The sequence below is a fragment of the Hesperophylax consimilis genome, chromosome 31 (genome assembly GCF_061612785.1).
Source record: "Hesperophylax consimilis isolate HC1 chromosome 31, BYU_Hcon_1.0, whole genome shotgun sequence".
Taxonomy (NCBI): Eukaryota; Metazoa; Arthropoda; class Insecta; order Trichoptera; family Limnephilidae; genus Hesperophylax; species Hesperophylax consimilis.
In genome coordinates, this window is record NC_142866.1 from 11934503 (window position 1) to 11956015 (window position 21513).

Consider the following 21513-nt stretch of genomic DNA (forward strand, 5'->3'; position numbering starts at 1 on the left):
AAATGCTACCGGACAGCAAAGTGCCGATAACATTTTTTACTCCAAATGTGCTAAGGAATAGCTGGTTAAAGTTTGTCGGGTTAGTGCCGATACACCCTGTATATATATTTTTAAACATGGTGCAGATTGAAAGCAATGTTTGTAAAATATAATTTTCCAATCCTATTTTAAGAATTTGATAAATACATAAACCAAAATGAACTGACAACTATTTTCTCTATCACATTGTAAAATCTGTAGGACTCTTGTAACTTCATACTTTGGTTATTAACAGAAGAAAGTATAAATTAACAAGCTAAACATTTCGTTCTAAACAAACAGATTTTAAACATTTATAAATTCAAAAAAGTAAAATTAGATTAAAAAAATAAAATAACCCACTTATTCGTATATAAGGCTTCAGAAACAGCAGTTTTCAAATTTGGCTTAAACCTAATTCTTATCTAAAATCACTTTTCTTTGTTGAGGGCGGCAATGAATTCTTCGAGCTTTTCTTGAATCTGCCTAACTCGTTCTGGAAAGAATGAACAAATTAAAATCATTATGGAATAAATAATATTGTTATCACAATAAAGTAAAACTCTCACGGTTGCTTCGCTTCACATACATACAACATACAACAAGCCTGACAATATATGTGCCTACAAATTATCTAATTACAGTGAAATCTCGACCAACCATTCCTCGTGTAATTGTTATCTCGCATGTGTCGTTTGTTTCTTCCAGTCTGAATTCATTTCATACAAAACCCACAAAAATAGATTTTATGCGTTCCTCTGTTCATCATTTTACCTGCATTAATTGTTTAAAGTATGCAGTTTTTATTAATTGTTTAGAGATGCCCGAAGAGTGAAGACTAGGAATTGTTTGTCCACTACACAAGAAGGGCGACCAACTCGAGTGCTGTAATTATAGGGGAATAACTTTGTTAAATACCGGCTATAAAATTATGTCTAACATCTTGTACAAAAGATTGCTCCCAATGTCCGAGGAAATTATTGGCAACTACCAATGTGGCTTCAGGCAAGGCAAATCATGCATTGATCAAATTTTCTCCTTGAGACAGATCTTAGAAAAAACGTTAGAATACAATGTCGAGACTCATCACCTCTTTGTAGACTTCAAGGCCGCGTATGATAGTATTAATAGGAACGCATTGTATAATGCAATGAGTGAGTTTGGAATACCGCGTAAGCTGATCAATCTGGTGAAACTGACAATGTCCCCAGTAACGTGTAGAGTCAGGGTTGGCAGTGATCTGTCCGAATCATTTGAAGCGCTCTATGGGGTGAGACAAGGAGATGGATTGGCCTGCCTCTTATTTAACATAGCCTTAGAAAAAGTTATTCGTGACTCAGGCATTGAGAAAAGAGGAACGATATTTGACAACTCTGTGCAACTATTGGCTTACGCTGATGATATCGACATAATTGCGAAAAATCCCGATGATTTACAAGACGCCTTCATAAATCTTGAAAGTTCTGCCAAAAATATGGGTCTTGTAGTAAACCAGCAGAAGACCAAATACATGGCCGTAGGATGTACCCAACAAACCCCATCTCTCGCATGTGGAAGCCAAAATTTTGCAGTTTTTGTACTATTTTACTTGACCGATCACTGACGGCAGCCGCTTCTGACATTTGTTGTAGTTAAGAATTCAAACACAGCACTGTGCGCGAGCGGTTATCTTTTTACTATCTAGGTTTTGAGGGTTTTAACCTTAAAAAAGAACAATATGGTGAAAAAAATGCGTACACTTCAAGAAAGATTAAAACTTGTCAAAGAAGTTTGCTGAAAAAAATATTTTTTTAGAATATTAAACATTTAAGTATGAGTGTAGCTTTTTTCTATATTCTAGCATTAATTGTTTTGCCGCATTCATAGTTTATTTCAATAGATCCCTTCAAAAACAATAGATAATGGTTTTACCTTACTCTGCTTGTACATATTGTAATTTTATCTATAATTTGTAAGTGAAAACTTACTTAAATCTTCTGCTAGGACCACACGGCGCCCGGTGAGGAGTTGCTTCTTCTTATCAGGATCCTGTCCAAACTCATCCAGGACATCTTTCAGTTCTTTATCCAGGCGGTGAGCTGCAAACATTAAACGATATCACAATTCCATGAATATCATGATTACCACTTTGTTTACTTCTTTTATCTCCATATTATTCTACCTAACAAAATTCCAACTATAATGGGAGCCATAGTTCCACTGGCTTTGGGCTACATAACATATGTACGACCCTAGTGTAATAAATGTGTTTTTTTGTTGTAAAATTCTTGACAAAGTACCTTCTCTATTCATGATCTGTTGTCTCAAAGCGTTTGCAGTCATCTTCAACATCTTCTGGATGCGGAAGAAGAGTATCACATCGCAGCACTCCATCTGGAACATAACAGAACAATAAGAGACCTACCAATTGCCATTATCACATCAATAAATAAAAAGTCTTAAGTGCGGCCCCAGAATCGCCAACCTTATGAAATACACAACAGGGGGCTTACGTACTGCAAACATGACGACGTACATAACAGGAGGAAGGTCAGGCAGGAATACTTACGTCCCCGTCGCAGCCCTGCTGGGTGTAAAGGTAGTAGCCGCGCCGGCACTCGTATGCTCGAGCTAATGCTTGCTTCAGGAAATGCCTGAAAATTACAGCATAAATTAATTTACAGACTAATTCAGGTGATTCTAACTACAAAGTTTCCAGTTCTATTTGGCCACTTACAAAAAAGAAATGTTGGACATAAATTGAAAGTGAACCATAATGAAAGAAAATGGAAATTGCAGTACAAATAGAGGAAATTTAGCGTGGCATGGGTGTTTTGTTTTAAAAATTACAAATAATTTAATTGGGAATGACTAGTAGACTGACATTGATACAGTAAAGGCGGTAACTTGGCAATATCTTTATTTCACAAATTGAAGTATCACAGAGCAAGAACAAGAATAAAAATACAAATGAAATCCCTGAGGTCAAGGCAAATTATTGATTATATGAAGTATTTTCTAATTTTCTCGATTGTTTGCTTTATACTAGCATTCATGATGGACATTACATTGATTAAACATCAGAAAGTTGTAGAACCTCCTAAATTGGTGTAGAGAAACTGAGGTTACTCACAAATGAGATGGACTAATGACCTGAAGAGAACTACCAATCTCGAATGAAGGATGGTCTCATTCCAAAAGTGGACACATTAGAAGCATACATTCAAAGTTGGACACTTTGTGCAGAAAATTCACCAGAATAATGCCTTACTTCCTGTAGACAGGGTGCCAGGTATCCCTGATGTAGTCAGGGTCCACCTCAACGTCCTTGTGCTGCAGGTTCTTCCTGATGGCGGCGAGTTCCTCGTAGGTCAGTCCTGGGGCTCGGCGCCCATTGCCGGTCCTCAGCAGACCTTCGAGCTCCGCACGCACCGACTGTCGGCGGAGCTGCTCGTCTGTGGTGCCCTGCCAGTACATCCACCTACAAAGAACATTCACTGGTTAGGACTAGTCAATACAGTTGGGAATGATGAAAGGATGAGTTTATGTATTTGGGAAGTATGTTTATGAGAGATGATAAGGATAATGAAAGAAGGATAAATTCAGGAAACTCCTTTAACGGTGGATTAACGAAAAAAAAATGTCCAAAGAAGCGAAGCTAGCTTCAGATGGAATGCTGAAGTGCTGATGACAATGGTAGAAGAAGTAGGGAACATCCGAGGATGACATCAAGTGAATCAAATACTTGAGTCGGATCATTTCAACAGTCATAGTAACAGAAGAGTATGTACAACACAATATGTTAATGTGAAAAAAGCAAAGAGTGTACGCCGAGTGATGGTTAGCTAGTTAGTTAGTTTTTAGAACTAGTCAACTGCTTGAAGAAAGTGGGAATAAGAAAAAAAAACAGTAAAAATGCCACCTTTCTTTGAAGGACGGTCCCATCATGATCTTCAGGGTGTCCTCAGTCTTCTTGAGCGTGTTACGCACAGAGTCCTCGAGGAAGGCCACCGCCTTGTCCCAGTCCTTCTTGTTACACACGGTGCGGTCGGCCAGTGCGTTGAGTTGTAAAATCCGCACCATTTCCTGGGCTTTGGACTCCCAGCTGTGCCTGAGAAGAGAAGAATGATTATTAACATATATTTTACATATTGATTCAAAACAATGGCAAGTAATCAGCCGTTGGCGCTGGTTTTGTCGGATTGGCTACCCATATTTATGTTTCATCGAATTTATTTAGAAATTCCTGCAAACAGCTCAGTTATAAAACATACAAATGTGGGATAAACGATGCAATATAGGTGGTTTAATTAGATATAAACCACAATAAGCAGTTTATGTTTCCGTATTAATATTCGGAGGTATGATTTTTTTAATGAGTGCGGCCAAACCCAAAACTGAATGCCTAGAAATCTCCATCGCTCAAGACATTTATTTTGTAAGTACCTCATCGCTTGAGTGGTTATGCTCCTCCAGAATGTCTGGATAGGTTTCCAGGTGGTGAATAGTTAAGAAAATTATATACATATATATTAACCAATACAAATTATAATATTTGCAACAAACATTTTATTCTATCAGTGATGTCTCTGGAATCTGTTATAATTGTAAGCATGGTATCATTTGAGCAAAAAGCTATTTTAATTGGAATATTAATAAAAGCATATAATATAAATATAAAACAAAAGAACTATTTCAAAACGTGAGTTAATCTCGCTTTTCAACATTTTGGCTCAGAAAATCATTTTAAAATTATTATTTCTGTCGTAAGGCGCCAATCCGAAATTAAACAGCAAAACTTATTTTTCATCGGATCAAAGTATGTGTAGATACATATGTTCATAGGTAAACAATCTGATATCGGTTGCGGTTACAAAACAAACCAAGTCTTCTTTTTTCCTAATTACCATTTCTCAATTTATATCTTTTAAACCGAATCACCTAGCTGTCATATGATGCAAAAGACATCCAACCACACCAGCGCCATCTGCTTCGAGCTTTCCAGATTACCTGCCTTTGCAAATGACCTGAATCTTAAATCAATAACAATGGTCTGGTCATCTTATAGAACTGGATCGTAAGTTGCCCTTAAGTCTAAATGTTTCGGAAGCACACACAAAAGACGAGATTTCTAAATATATAGTTTTCCGTGGAGGTACAAAACATAACATCTCCTGTCAATATTACCGAGTTAACAATTTATTATTGTGTGACTTCAATTTTGGTGATATATGCTTTCTTTCACATGTAATTTAAGTCCTAATTACTAACAGAAAAACTTATAATTGTAAGCTACATACTTGCGGAGAGCTTCTTCCACCACAGCGGTCTTCAGATTGTCGAAGATGTCGTCATGGTCCGACGTGAGTTTGGCTTTGTTCACAAAGTCCTTGAACTCAGCCTGGAAGGTCTCCCATCCAATCTCCACAGACCTGGAAAAACACCATTAATCTAGAGAAACTGCAGTCTGCATAAATAGTGGAAAAAAAACATTATTTTTGAATGAAAAAACATACACTTAGTAAGACACCACTTTATTTTTGAATTAATAACAATAGCCAACCGGGTTTCGCTTGTCCCAAGCTTCATCAGGACTAAATATCAACTGATATTTAGTTGATATTTAGTCCTGATGAAGCTTGGGACAAGCGAAACCCGGTTGGCTATTGTTATTAATTCAAAAATAAAGTGGTGTCTTACTAAGTGTATGTTTTTTCATTCAATATGTCACACCCCAAAGTATTTGCTTCCTTCGAAAATATTATTTTTGAGTAATGTGGCTGTGAACATAACTTGAATCACTTCACTGACGAGTAAAAATTGTCAATAATGACATTTTATTTCCGGCAACTGCACATACAACAATATTTCTTTGCTTAGCAAAACAAATACATTAAAAAAATGATTTCTTTATGCCTTGTAAAATTTAATATCATTTTACAGGTCAGTTGAATAGTCATTTAATTTAGTTTAAAATTACATATTATACTTACTTCAGGGGAAGGGCATCTTCTGCCCACCGTTTCAATTTGATATCACAGGTTGTGTTGAAGGTACCTGCAAAATAAACAAAGGTAATTTAAAATATATGGATATGAACCATCAATCATTTATCAAGTCAATTATTATGTTTGTGAAGTCTCAAAAGTTCATGAATACTTGGTGTATTGGTGTCACTTTGCCAAGATACCCTCCCTTATTTAAAATACTATTTACTTCTAAACAAAGATAAAAAGAAGTGAAACAATAGTAAAAAGCATACATAATGAACATCCCTGCTGCCTCAGGTTTAATTGAACAAATAATAGATGACTTACTATTGTTGGGGGTCATGGCAGCGGGCAGATAGACATTCTCAAAGACGTGCGTGCTGGTGGTCTCCCACAGGGCATGCTCGAGACGCTCTTCCCATAGACGCGGCGGCACCATCGACAGGTTGATGCTCTGGTCCAGGATCTCACAGCGGGCACGCTCAAACAGCTCATCGCGGTCCATCTCCCGAATCCTGTATATACAATATATTATTTATTAATTGAAGTCATTTTTACCTCTAAGCGCCTGGCAACTCCCACAACAGCAAGCTTGCGAATTCTGGGACCGTAAGTCAATTTCTAGGCTGACATGTTTCCACCGTGTAGTCCATGTAGTCCACCGAGGCAATCCGAAGTGCCGGCGACGTTGTCAAACTTAACCGCACATATGTGATGAGGGGTTAAAAGTAAATTGACTAAGAAATTCAAAAAACATATTCTATAGTCATCTTGTTTACTTCTTACCAGTATGTACTCTAGGTATGTTCAAAGGTATTAGGAACTAACACGAAAAACTCTGCCTCAACACAGGCTAGCCTAGTGAGGCGGTATTTGAGAAGCCTCAACTGTACTTTTATATTCTTTTTACCTTCACAATATTATGTTTGTATTTTTCTGTTAATTTTATAACCTTAAATATAAAAGTTACAAATCAATGTACACCATAATATGTATGTATAGTTGTAATGTGTAAACTTTCCTAAATAAAGATATTATTATTATTAGTGATGGAAGAATTTGATTACCTGGGGAAGCAGTTCTTCCATTCAGTCTCCAAGTTGAAACGGGTGGCTTTGAATGCATCAGCTTGCTGCTCCACAGAGGCGTGAACCATTTTCCAGAAGCACTCTGCAACGGCCAGAGACAGGTTCCTCGTTGTGACCTGACTTGACATGATAAGTCCATCCCTGGAAAGAAAAAAACAGCTTTTATAAAACGGCTAACACTAAACGAGTCAGATATGCACTACCTACAAAAAGTGAAAACACGCCATATTCTTTCGAGTGTCGGAGATTTTAGCTATACAATGGATGAAATGATTTACAATTACTTGAATTTTTAAGCTTACTTGAACATTTTGGATTGGCGGAAGAACTTTTCTTCGTAATCCTTTATGGTCTGAATGGAGTCATCCTTATGTCCACGGCCTGTCACAACAGCGAAATATCCCAAGGCTTTCATTGGGAACAGTTTTCCCGATAGGATCTTCCTGATCTGTAACCAAATTACATATTTAAGTATTCTATTCTTACATAAATACTTCTTTGCAAGCTTTGAAGTTATATACATAGACTTAAGTTACATAATATTTTACCTTATTTCCGTCACCCATGTTGTTCTCTTCTGCCAAATCCACCTTAGTGAGAACAAAGATAGTTCTCTTGCCTGACGGATCACACTGAGCGACTAGGTCTGTCACATTACTTCTTTCTGCATCTACTGAGCCGTCCTGAAGAGAGACAAGTTGACATGCTTTTAATGAAATGATACACAGTAAACAATATGTGTATATTGTCAGCATTCAGGCAAAAGTCACCAATCCACAACTTTTGAGATATCTATTTATGTATATGTATTTGATTGTTAGAGAAATAATTTATTTGAATGCTTTTCATTTTTTTTCTGTTATTATACGGGTAGATAAAACTTTGAAATTTTTCTTACATAAACTTTAAAACTGTATTTTAATGTTTATGTAACATATTATAGCTTTCAAATTTTCAGTATCTCAAACATGTGTTGTGATTTGGTGACTTTTTACCGAATTTTAACATTTAGAGGGTATAATACACTCAATATGGTCGGCACTATAAGTGAAATATTCATGGGAAAGTGATATTATTGATAAGGAGACGGTCTGCATAGCTACCATAAGCACTCAGGCCTTTACCCAGATTATTTGACAATAATCTAGACCCTTTAATAAAGTTCACCAAGGTTGACATTTGGCAATGTCTCCTGTTTTCACAACATGACTCCATAGGTCTGGACCTTTCTATTTTGGACATTGGTACCATAGAATGGGTGGTCTTCGCCCTCTTGCTAGCTATCTGCTTTCCACTTCCAACAGTGTCTCCTGAGGTGGCAGTGTCATGTTAGTAGTCCTACTAGTTCTTTCAGTAAATATAAATATCCATAGTTGTCTGGCTTGTTTGGTTAGGACTTTATGTTGTAATAAGATAAATACCTGGATGCAAAGGATGATCGCGTTAGGATTGTTCATGTAGGACTGGGTCATTTCACGGATGGCATCTCGAGTATCGGAAGCCATGTCCACTGTCTGCGTCTGTAACAAACCAATAATTTCAGGTTAATTTTAAGTATTCAGATTTCCTGCACAATCTTGCTTAATTTGAGAATGACAGTGACAATTAATATAATATCGCCGCCGCATTAGACATAGTTTGCATACATGAAACAACATAATAGCAAATGCAAATACGCAATACAGATCATAAAAAACTAAAAGAGAGATGCATAAAGTAAATTAATCTAAAGTAACAGAAGCATTTATTAAATTTCTTCTGTCTAATGATTCTATGTACCTAATGAAATTTAGTTAAAGTTATATTATAAATTCATTTTAATGATAATCAAAAATAGTATGAACATGTTTTTAGCAGCTAAACTGAAAATACATTCATAAAGATTTATAATTGTGTTTTTTGCTTTAGTGAAATGCTTATTCATAATTTGAAAGGGTTGATGATTATCATCAAAAAACAAAAATGAATCAATAATGCCTGTGACAGACCATGCTACAAGCGCATTATATTTTCGTGGCTTGGCCTATTTCAGCATATCGATCGCCATACATTCCCATTGGAAGTGAATGGCGAGCAATATACTGAAATAGGCCAAGCCATGATGCGTATAGCGTAATGTGTCGCCCACCTTATACTCATCCAAAACTTTGTTGAAATCACTTTACATATAAGCTTATTGCCAGCTCTAGTTTTAGTTGTTAACCCTTGAGACGTTGTTGATTTGCACGGATCGAACCTTCTACAAGCTTCCATTTTTTCAAAGACAATAACAAGCACTATTTCGTTCTCTTTCTGACATAAAAGAAATAATTAATTTTTAGATGAGAGGAAGAGAGATATATGCATTTTAATAATGTGCGGTCGTTCTGGGACAAATATGGTCTTAGGAGAGTATAATGCGCGCACGGCATTTGGGACTGTTTGGGTCTTAGAAGGTCCCAAGGGTTAAGTTCTTATCATGAAACTAGCAAAACTTTTTGGCAAATTGCGAATGAATAAATCTGTTATATATAATCGTCAATGCATCAGTTGTATGAAATAATGTAATACGAATTGGCAATAGAGTAAAGGTAAAGAAGGATCCTTACGGAGATGATGCCGGGCAGATCCACGAGCACCATCCGGTGCAGGCCAGGTCCGCGCACCGACATGGAGATGACATCACGGGATACGGTGCGCCCTCCGCGCACGCTGTTGCGCATGCGCAGCTCTACTTCCCTGCACACACACACACACACTCATTACACATTATTTTATTATATTTGGGAAACAAACATACAGATTGTATCATGATTCATGTGCAATTTTTTTGCAAATACAGTCATTGCAATTTTTACGCGTCTCTAAAGAAGATTAGTAAATAAATGCTTCATGTTAATAAGATTTTATATAAGTTCCATTTGCTAAAAACTGAATGTCACCCTATCTGTCTTTATTATCTACTTGTTTCTTGTTGAGAATAATGAATGATGATTAGATATGGTTCAAATATTGTTACAATATACTGTCTAATTACCCATCTGGTAACTCATGAAAAACTCTTTTATTTTAAATAATTTATGTTTGTATGTAGTATTACTTTATGTTTGTGATTACTCTATGTTTGCTTCACTCAAATGTAAATTGTTAACCTCGATACAGGCTTAGTCCTAGTGAGGTTATTTTTTATAAGAAAAAATTTGATTTATGTATATTTTGTAGATGCAATACATAAATGTTAAATTTACAATACGATTCACTAATGCATCAACGTCAACAATACGCCCTAGGAGGTTTTTACATGAAATGAATATGAGTGATATGTGCATTTATGTTCACTGTTTGTTGTACATAGTAACAATGGTAAAGCAAGTACATAGTACTGATTTATAAAATAAATAAAGTTAAGCACAGGTGAAATAATATGGAAAATTCACTTCTTTAAAATGAGAAATTAATTAGATTAAAAATTAATTTATAAAGTTAAATGCATTGATGTATTGTTAAATGTAATAAAAAAATACAAATAAGGAAAGTGTAAAAAGAATTTATGAAGATTTCATTTCATCACTAATACGGAATCTTTAAACATGTCTACACGGTTCCATGATAACTCAACACAATGACAATTCAACACACAAAGTGATATAGTCATTAAAACCGATGAAAAAAAAAAATTAAACCTAACCTAACCTTTTTTAATTGAATATAATACATGTCTTCTTATTTACAAAATAAATAATAAACTCATACATACTAATACAGAACTCATTAAAACGTCCCAAGTACACACACACTTTACACGGCAACACGATAAAATACATTTAAACACCATATATACTCATTATGGCAAGCAATCCATTGGTTACGAGGGAAGCAACATATACAATTGCCTCCCAGACGAAATTAAAAATGAAAAAAGTATAGGTACATTTAAAAAAAATTGTTCAGTTTTATGCTCAATCAACAAAACAATGAAAGTGAATAATATCAGTGTGTAATATATTTATGTGTAATATATATGTTATTTCTAGTTAAATAAGTGAAAAATGTAATTTTCTTTTATCTAGAATAAAAATGAAAAAAAAATAAAATAAAAAATAAAATAAAAAAATTAAAAAAAAATAAAAAAATAAATCTACTTAACCCATTTAATAAAGTTTTTGTTTCATCACTTTCCATGACTTTATATAACTTTTCAAAGATGTGATGAATTATCATTTTGATGATTTATCCGGTCACCGTCTACACATATGTTTGTTTTAATCCTTATACTCAAAGAATAAAAAAGAATGCAAGTCAGACCGATCAGACATAAATTTCAAGTTCAGAAATTCAGTCGCTCAGTACAAATTCAAAATCAAATGAAATGGCGATGTAAAATATCAGGCAGTGGAAGAGAGACAGAATACACAATGTTGATTGGCTGTCTCGATCTAATAGTCAAAAGGTACTAAATCAGTGGTTTCATTAAAATTTACATGGACGGCATTTCTATTTGATGGTGTGTATTTTCTATTCAGTGCTTATATTAAACTTGAATCCTTAAAGCTTTATTTTCACATCGCACTTAAAACATTTGTGTACTTTATCATTGATACTGACACCTTACTGTAAAGATCTCCTCAGTCTGTTTAGGAAAATTTTTGAGGGGAAAAAGTGTTACGAGGATTAAAAATCTCAATTTCTTTTTCAAACCGACCTAAATAGTAAGGTGACAATATCGAATTAATAATACATACAATAGAAAACTAAATATCATTATAGGTTTTCCACTAACACCGTAGCCAATGTCAGATTTATCAATAAGCTAAGTTTTCTGCATTTTGAAATAGGTTCCATCTTACAGGCAAGTTGACGCATATAAGCCCCTTCAATAAATGAATCTGAATGTAAAATCTGTCACTGGCCATTGTTTGTGGAGGCAAAACGCTGTTATCATGTTAAAGAGGTTGTTTACTATATTATGTAAAAGAAATCCGAGCAAACAAAAAAAAATTGATTAAATTTTAATTTACAATTTCAGTCCAAATTTGAGATTGGAAAACTTTTGCTAGAATTCTGGAAGAAATTATAAATAATTTATAGAGATGGTGTCTCTTAGAAATATCTTTCACACAATTTAATCCTTTCTTTCAACAGTCCTACTTGTGAACGCTTCACCATTAGGACTGAAGGTATTATTTAAAATAAAACAATAACTTAGTAAACACCACTTTTATTTTTTATAATTAATGTCGACCGGGTTTCGCTACAACCGTAGCTTCATCACGGCTGTTGAAAAAGAACACCCTACGCATAACATTAAAATGATTGTCGCTAATGCATATACATACAAAGGATAAAAGCTTCTTCAGAAAGTCAAAATAAGTGAAGTCCACAAATATAATGCATGAAAATCATAAAAAAATTAGACTAAAGGTTGGTATTGCAAAAAAGTTAAATTGACTGAACATATCCAATGACAAAATTATTGATCATTTCAACGATCAATATTTTTAATCAATGGGATGTGAAATATATGTGTTTGAATCATTAATTTGGTTTGAAAAAGAAATATCGTAAAAGTGGCAATTTATGAACGAAAAAGCTTTATAATTTTATTTTATTTTTTGAGAAATGAATAAAGTCAACTAAAAGAGGAAATATTTTTATGTCAAAGTTCCAATCTTTTTACCTTCTAAGTTCGGCGAGGTCAGATTCTTTAGTAAGGTCGAATTCCCTGTTGGAGTCTCTGAATTGGGCCACATGGTACGGGCCCTCTGACAGAGTCACCTTTACGGGAGCCCTGAAAGTTATAAAAATGCAAATGGTAAGTTTTAAATACATAATGGATAGTTATAGACAATAGAGTAAAATTTCAAATCAAACCAGGTATTCTACAGGGAAGAAGAGATATTTCTTGACAGCTATTAGCGTATAGTATCTGTACCTGGTCATCATCTCGCCGGCGCCGCGGGGAAAGATGCGCGCCTGCGCCACCATCTCCAATACACTGGTTTTACCGGCGCTCTGGTCGCCCACCACCACCACGCGAGGTAGGTGGTCACTGCCCGCCCACCCGCCGCCTCCCCCGCTGTAGCCCGACAACTCGTCCAGTACATCCGAATACATGTCGATCAGAGACTTCTGCAAAGTGAATATACTCGTGAAATAACCAGGCAACACTACTCAATGGACAATAGGACTACTAACGTGACACTGCCCCACCTCAGGATATACATGCACTTGTTGGGAGTGGAAAACACCAATAGATGCAGAAAATGTGAAGAGACTCTAATTCTCGCCCTGATGGGAACAAGGCTCAGCTACCTGGGAAGACACATTATGGCACCAGGATGCATCCAAATATCTACTGACAACCCTGGTCAGAGGGACAGGGTTATGTGAAAGGAATGAGATGAAATGGGAGACAGCACAATGGGCCCTTGGTTTGAGTGCTCAGATAAGCTTTCGCTAAGGTTTTATAATGTCCAAATAATATAGATATATTGCAAAAATTCCCAACAAAATGTTCTAATCTTTGAGTGGGTTGAATTATGAATACAGTCGTTTTATATATCTTGATTTGATGTGAGGCGAATACATCAAAAGGTTGGGTAGTACAGTTTACATAAATTTTCCTGGGAAACTGTGTTTACACTGTCAATCTGCAATAATATTCCTCAAAATTTTTCTCAAGGGTGCTAGTGGATATTGTTTGAGAACAGCTGAATGCTGATACAGAAAACTTATTGTAAATACAAAGAATCATGTTTCCACTTGATCATTTTATGAAAAAAAATTACTGACAATAATTATCATTTGTACCTTTGTCTTCTTCAGGGAAGCAATGTCCCTCCCCCCGCGCAGAAGGATGTTCTGTTTCCTCAATTCCCTGTTTTCCTTTTCTAGTTTGTCAAATTCCCTCTGGTATCTCGCCTGCAGCGCTATTATCTCATCCTGGAGGGAGTTTACCAACTGCTCGGGCGAATTACCAAATGTTTTGGGCGGGGGACTTTCTTTTGCATACGCTGTGTTTAGGTTCACTATTTCGTCTTTGGTTTCTGAAATATAAAAGATGATCAATCGGCAGCCATGCAATTAGCGCTAGTGCAGCCTAACTGAATTTATAAATATATTTGTAAATCATTCAATTTAGTCTTTAGATCTTGTGTGATCCAACCTAAAACTTTTTCGTGTAAATCTTAAAGACCTATTTAAAAAAATTTGAGTGGTTCAAATCATTATTGAGACAATTCACAGAAAGTCCCACAATGGCTACGCTGCAAACTGTAATGAACTTTACTTCTCTGCGCAGGCCTCCGGTTTTTGTCAATTCGGTACAGATACCATCCCAAGGGGACAACGGGCTTAAAGATAACATGAATAATAAAACAAGGATTTGGTGTTATCATAATAAGTCTTCAGAGACATTGCCTCCCAGACATAATTTAATCACACTTTATATACACCAAGTTTTACCTAACTACAGAGCAATAATGATAATTTTCAGATTACATACTTTGAGCCCAACACTTAACAAACAAAGCATGTTACTTACAGCGCTACAGTTTGATTGTAAATACTTTATACTAAATTAAGGAATGGGGCTACTGTTTAAATAACTTAAAGATTACATTTTATGGATGATTTAATAGAGATAATTTACCTGCAGATATTTTCTTAATATAGACTATCCCGTCGTTGACACCTATTGAACAAAAGGACAAATCTTACAGAAAACAGAATGAAACTTATTAAAAACATCAGTGTATATGGATCAGGTTAACGCTATTCATTCAAGTTTTAATTCAAATCATTCCATAAAAGGCAATCTTTAATCTCTCTTAGAGGCGGGATATTTTCAAGCCGGGAATTATTAATTTCAAGATTTATTAAAAAGCATGAACACGAAACGTTCGGCAATGTAAAAAAATGTGGATTAAATGATTCCCTCTACAGTTCAGAAATAAAACATGTGAAATAATGTTACACTCAAAAACCAAATGATCTAATGAGAAAATTGTTTTGAAAGAATTCAATAATCAGATATTTTAATTATGGTGGTTTATTTTGGGTTATCATGCCGTGTTGCGCTACTTACTTATTTTATGTTTTTCTTTTAAAGAAAGACAAACATTTCCAGGTTACGAATAACCTGACAATATTTGAAAAACTCCTACTAACACCATAGTAAGCGGAAAATGTTGCTTGTGTGGTAATGGAGGACACAGCCAGTTGAGGAATTATACGCACAACTCTTCGGTGGGACCCAAACGCGGTGCCAACTCAGCCAACGTTTCGGACAGTTTTACAGTGTCCTTCATCAGGGCAGTAATGGGACACTGCAATGCTTCTTTAGCCAATGTTTCGGTCATTCGTTGTCCCATTACTGCCCTGATGATGGATACTGTAATGTTGTCCAAAACTTTGGTTAAAGAAGGAGGTAGCGCAACACGGCATAAAACCCCAAAAATAAACCTACATAATACTTTGGCTGTGAAAATCTCAAATCATGTAAGATATTTTAATAATCGAAATAGAAAGGGTGCAAAGGTTAATAATTGTACTCGAAGAGTTCTTCAATAGCCTCGTTCAAATCAAAACAAAATATTTGAAATTACAAAGTTAAGCCATGAATCACACCGTCATATTTAGCTGCATTCAGATTATGTAGATACTTTTCTATAGAAAACCCAAACAATTACTGTATTTTTCAGGAATAATTTGGATCTTGATTGCAAAATTAATTTTGGATAGATTTTCTTTCCATTTAGCTTCTAAAAATAAATACATGCCAAAAAACATCTGGTTTGCCTATTGACTCCACAGGACAAAAGATTAATTTATCATAGACCTATTGAAGTGCTTATTAATTTGCCACCAAGGTATCAAATATATACATGTATCCATACACCCAAAAGGAAGATGGTGTCGAGAAGCAATGTTAGATGCTTTTTAAAAATTGATGAACTAAATGAATGTAGATTTCCAATAACTCATTTCTCATAACGAAAATATAAAAAACTTGAAATGCTTACGTAATGCTCCATCGTAAATTTGTTTTCCTGCTCGTATAATAGAAAAAAAAGAAAAAAAAGGTTTGTACAACAAATCAGAAAGAACAATAACTACAGTAAGTAAAAAAAACTCTAGATAGACAGCATTAAGCGTTGTACCGTGTTGCTGTTCTTTAGAAAAACAGGTGTATGGCGTACTGTTCTTAAGGGCCTTCTTCCTAAGGGATATGCAAGTAATTGATACTTGATGGGTTAAGTATCTTGGCGACCACCGCAGCAGCTACATCTGCACAGAGGTTCTTCCACAGGCACATATTGTCAACATTCTGTAAACTCATTGGCGATGCCAGTATCCCACGACCAGCCGGGTGAAGTTGTTCCCACTCTCGTCGTGGAGACTTTAAACATTTTGTAACAATGTGTGTGCTTTAGATCAATGCAAGGAACAAAACAGTCAACAAAGAATGACAGGATATTATAATGACAGCTAGTAAGTGAGCCATAAAAGCTAGTTTTGATGTTTCCAAAGGTGGTGGCGACCCAGGTCTCGCTATTTCAGTAGCAACTGTATGGACCGTGCACGCCAATTTGTACACATCATGTATATCGGATACTTGCACATCTCTGTGAAAGAAGCGCCTAACAGTTTTAAAGCAATTCCATAAATAAACACGGCAAGTGCAAGAAGTTAAATATTTTGTGTTTACATTAAAATATAGTTGCTGAAATGTATCTGTAGATAATAGATATTTATGATAATAAACGTTGCATATAAAAAAAGATCATTTGAATGCGAGTTGAATGGCTGAACTTAGTAATGTTCAAGTGCTGTAACAATGTGAGGAAATACTTACGGTGGTTGGCGTTGGCTGCCTCGATGGCATTCTCCCACCGGTCCCCAAACCACTGCCTCACTTCAGTGTATTTGGCCTCGGACAACATTTTTAACCTAGGATCTACATTACAAGCCATTACAAAAGGACCCAGTTTATGTTAAATATTTTTAACTGACATATTCAACACTAGCACTGTGATCAAGATTGAAACAAATAAAAGACAGATATTCTGATATATTATATCTACGTCTCGGTTTGTATTGATCGACGTATTTGATTTTCGAGTCGGGAGGTTGCTGGGTCAATACCCATGCATATTGAGTTTAGTTTTTCATTTACGATCTGCTTATTTGTCTAATATTATTAAAGAGCTTACAAAAATGGCCGGACAATTAATGTGTTGATATTGTCAATTATAAATAAATAAAATAAAGGTTAATTGTGATTCAGCAATAGATTCTAGGTTTCAATACAAATAATGGTACAATAGTAAAATACAGTTGATTGATTTGATAGAAAGGGTTTAGTATGTAAAGTATTTCAGCAATCAATATTCAGACGGAATACTTTTGCTGAAGGAATTGAATAGAGCTCAATAGAGGGTTTTTGTTATAAAATACAACAATTCTAAAATATAAATTAAATAGATGTGCATATTTCAAATCGTTAGTTTACAAGAATCTAAGCTCATTAGCAGTTAGTTACATTACAATAATTAAGGTGGGAACGTATTCTCAAAAATGAAATAGGCATAATTACTATTGATAAACTGATAATGATAATATTTTATAAAAACTTTACTTTGAGGATTTTATTAAATCTTTGAAGTATTAATGTAAGTTGGTAGATTGTAATCATGATTGATTCTGCTCACCTATTTTGATGTTATCGGTGACGTTATCTTTGATGGAGATCAAACTGCCGGTGAACTTCTTCCACTGGTCAGCGTCTGGGATGACTCCGTTAACCCAGCCCATGTCTGGAAGACCATCGCGCCACTCTGCATATTTCTGCAACACAACCAAGTATGTCTTCAACCACAGCACAACAAATATCTGCTTCGGCAGATAAACTCTATCAACAAATCTTCTTCTAGAGTTATTCCTATTTGCAAAAGATTGTGATCATTCTAGTCAGTTGTGGACACCAGTGAATGATGATCAATCTTCCTCTGATTCTTTTGTCTTCCTCTTTGCAAGTCTTAATTTTCTCCAGGTTTGAGTTTTTATTTTGGCAAGCAACACATCACAGGTTAATATATGATACACAATACAAGTATACAATGCGATATAGGTAAACAGTCAGTGCCTAGCTCTTCTAGAAAGCTGGATTTCCACTCTGTCCTGAGCATTAATCGTGAACACCAACTCACGTGGGTGTCATTTCCTTTTCAATGATTGAGATTGTTCTACACCGGACCGAAGTACCGAGAAGACCAATGTTTGTAAGAACCTCATCTTTCTATACAAAGTCATCTTATGAAGTTATCATGGCAGTTACACAGATGGCATTTAAAATCGATTAATTTATTTGTAAAAGCCTTTTTTTTATTTATACGGAAAGAGTCCACGTTTTATTCAGAGTGAAAATAAACATTGTTTACCACAAATAGAATTATCTTCAGAAGGCGATAATTTTATTTCTGCAATATATTACACAAAACAGCAAGAGACAATTTTATTATTTTGGTGATCCAAGAAATACAATCTGGGTGCAACATAATTAGCCTGATATTACAAACATGTCCGCATTTCAGAACAGAACTGTAAACACAGTCAAAGTCACAGATTTTTATTTCACAACACAAATATTTTCAGCAGACGGTGGATTATCTTTGGACGAAGATGCAATTCATTGCAGAAGAAATTAGCTTCATTGAATGAACACTATGTTTTCATATTGTGTACTTATCCAATATAAAACAAATTAACATAACAGCGTCTCCGTGTAGGCAAAAGTCACCAAACCACTACACACAGATTTGAGATACCTATTTGAGAGTTAGAATATGAAGATATGAATTCTTTTTATATTTAATGTAATGAACTTTCATCTACCTGCAAAACAATAGAAAAAAAAACAAAAGAGTTTATCGTACATGAAAATTACGGTATGTTTTTGGTGACTTTTGCCTTAGCGAGGACAATTTTCTCTTTCTATAATATATTAACGTACTATCCATTCTATTAGAAACCAATATGAAGTTTCCATGTAATAAATAAGCTGAATGAATACTTTCGACCTGCATAAGTATTGGTATGAATTCATTGGTTAACTGTCAAAATGGGTGCTGTGTACAACTGTTATTCAATCAACATCAGGAATACGGCTAAGAAATGAAAGATCGACAAACTAAGAAATGTTGCATCACAGATAAAAATTGCAATTCCCGATGCGTGGATGTTCAATGTTCCAGTTACCTTGTTTAGGGTGACCCCTCCGCTGACAGCGCCCCCCAACACCAGGTACCTGATCTTCAGGGCCCCTCTCAGCACCCGCGCTATTATCATTCCATAGTTGCGGACCTGGAGGTCTCTGGAGAAGGCATGCTGCTTCAGCAGGGGCCTGGCCCGCTCCAAGCTTCTGAATGTCCAAATGGACAAATTCCTTCTGTGCACAGTTGAGATCACCTTCCTCGAATTCTTGTACGAGACCGTCAAGTTACTGAAATCACAGAACATTTCATTATTTACTACGAATACACCTTGTCATGCTCATTTCTGTAGCACGCTGCTAAAAAATGACATTTCACGTAATACTGTACATTAGCGAATGATGAATTATTTAACAATAACCTCAAAGACTCACCCAAAATTTCCTCGCAGTATTTGTGACATTTTTCAGAATTGATCAACTAATTTAACATATTTAACCCAAACAATTTTCGATGATGAAAGCTGGTTTCAGTAGTTGGTTAAAACGTCTGCTAGTTGCTGGATGCCACCAAGAGCATTACAAAAATAACAATTTGATTGTTGAATAAGACTAGAGCCGCTCGGGCAGTTCTTGGTTTTCGGTTTTTCGGCTGTCGCTGTCGGCACGGTTCGGCAGTCAAATGGAGTTGTCAGCCTATAAATTTATAATAATGATCATATTATAATGTTGTCAAGATTAAAATATTAAATATTGCAACAACGGGGTAAAACTGAATTCAAAAAAAATCGAAATTAATGAAATTGAAAATTTTTCGGCGTATATGTAATTTCAAAAGAGTTATGCAGTGTATTTCTTACAGTAGAAAAGGAGTAGTATTTGGATATTCCAGCAGAATTTTTTTTACTAAATTACTAACTAGATTTTGGTTTCAAAAATAGAAATTAATACATAAAACTTGAAGTTTTTGTACACATTCAATTGCATATAAGCAGACACCGTCATAATATTGTGATATAAACAAACTCATTTAATCTGATTTGTCTCTTTTATTCTTCAGGTGGACATAATGATACGATTGCTTCTATTTAAATTTTTTAGGTGCTAGCTTACTATTTTAAGTTTTGAATGGATTGTTGATTCAATCAGACGTTTTAGCAATTCAAGATTAATATTTTATACAGTTTGTTCGATGAAAATGCAATGTTAAAAGAAAATCGTAATATTTCACATAATAATGTGTAATGCAGCAAAACTGCTTTTAAAGTTATTTCATATTCTATTTTGTCTCTGAAATAGATAACCAGAAAGGAAATCGTAATAGCCTGTTCCCATTTTTTGTGTTCTAATTTTACCTTCTATCATTCGTAGATTGAATATTTATCAATCCCGTCTAACGAAAAACTTGGAATTATACACATTCAAATATTTTAAGCAGATCATCTCTACATTGAAACATAAAAATCAATGGGCTTTATTTTATTTTCTTTTTTAGAGTCACACAAAACAACGAATTAATGGCATCAGTCCCCTTATATTGTCAGGGCTCCTACCAGATAGCAGCTTGACAAAAGTAAATATCCCTCTTTTAGTGGATTCAGACGATTCAATTTTAGTTTTAATTTTAGTCAAATTTTTGACGTCAAAATTTCTAAATATAAATTTAATTTAGATTTCTATGAATCATACTATTGACTATCGATTTTCGCAGATACGAGCAAGAAATTCATAAGTATTTAAAAAAATATTATTATGGTTATCGAATAAATATAATAAAATCAAATAGAATTAAAAATGAATTTATTTAGAATCAACGAAAACTGAAAACCTTGCAGGATAGACCGTTGCGAATGTAGGAACGAGGCGTTCTGACAACATTTTTTAACCTAAATCCGTTTTTCTTTGAATATATAAAATTCACTGTATGAAAAATGTATCCTCTGTTCATACTAAAGAAGCTAAAATTAATTTCTAATAAGCAATCATTTAATTATAAACATAATTATAGATAATGGTCTCCCACAGCCAAACTGAATGCTAGTTCGTTGTGAGTATAGTAACAAGGCTTTCTCTGAACTAAAATTGTGTTGTGAGTACGATTTGTGTACGTATTTATAAGATGTAAGGTATCAAAGCTAATAAATTATCAATTTTGAATCTCAATGTTAAAATTGACGCCTAATAGTCACTAATTAGTAAACATTGTTTATGATGAAAATATTTCGCCTTCAAATCGACCGGTCGCGTT

At 34.9% G+C, this 21513-nt stretch overlaps 1 protein-coding gene across 4 annotated transcripts; it reads right to left on the reverse strand.

Annotated features, from left to right (window-relative positions):
• Positions 1-366: 366 nt before the first annotated feature.
• Opa1 (Opa1 mitochondrial dynamin like GTPase) lies at positions 367-19922 on the reverse strand. Of its 4 annotated transcripts, XM_089649892.1 has the most exons (23): positions 19701-19922; positions 19313-19556; positions 17767-17902; positions 16911-17012; positions 16078-16104; positions 14706-14747; positions 13865-14100; positions 12987-13183; positions 12732-12842; positions 9664-9793; positions 8497-8595; positions 7624-7758; positions 7378-7523; positions 7055-7216; positions 6315-6502; positions 5991-6054; positions 5298-5429; positions 3920-4108; positions 3269-3478; positions 2567-2651; positions 2298-2391; positions 1986-2096; positions 367-514 (listed from the first exon to the last, which is right to left on the reverse strand). In XM_089649892.1, exons 1-23 carry the CDS (start codon positions 19727-19729, stop codon positions 450-452), a joined length of 2934 nt encoding a protein of 977 aa, XP_089506018.1. In that variant the 5' UTR covers positions 19730-19922; the 3' UTR covers positions 367-449. The 4 variants fall into 4 exon arrangements, with proteins under 4 accessions (XP_089506018.1, XP_089506019.1, XP_089506020.1 ...); XM_089649893.1 differs by lacking the exon at positions 16078-16104; XM_089649894.1 differs by lacking the exon at positions 14706-14747.
• Between the last annotated feature and the right edge of the window lie 1591 nt (positions 19923-21513).

Bases quoted from the DNA above. Each gene is read 5' to 3' on its own strand.
- Opa1 (XM_089649892.1), bottom strand. From the start codon at position 19,729: ATGTCACAAATACTGCGAGGAAATTTTGG. The intron at 7,524-7,623 runs GTAAAATATTAT...ATTTGGTTACAG, and splicing joins ACATGGGTGACGGAAATAAG to ATCAGGAAGATCCTATCGGG. The intron at 7,217-7,377 runs GTAAGCTTAAAA...TTTTCTTTCCAG, and splicing joins CGCCAATCCAAAATGTTCAA to GGATGGACTTATCATGTCAA.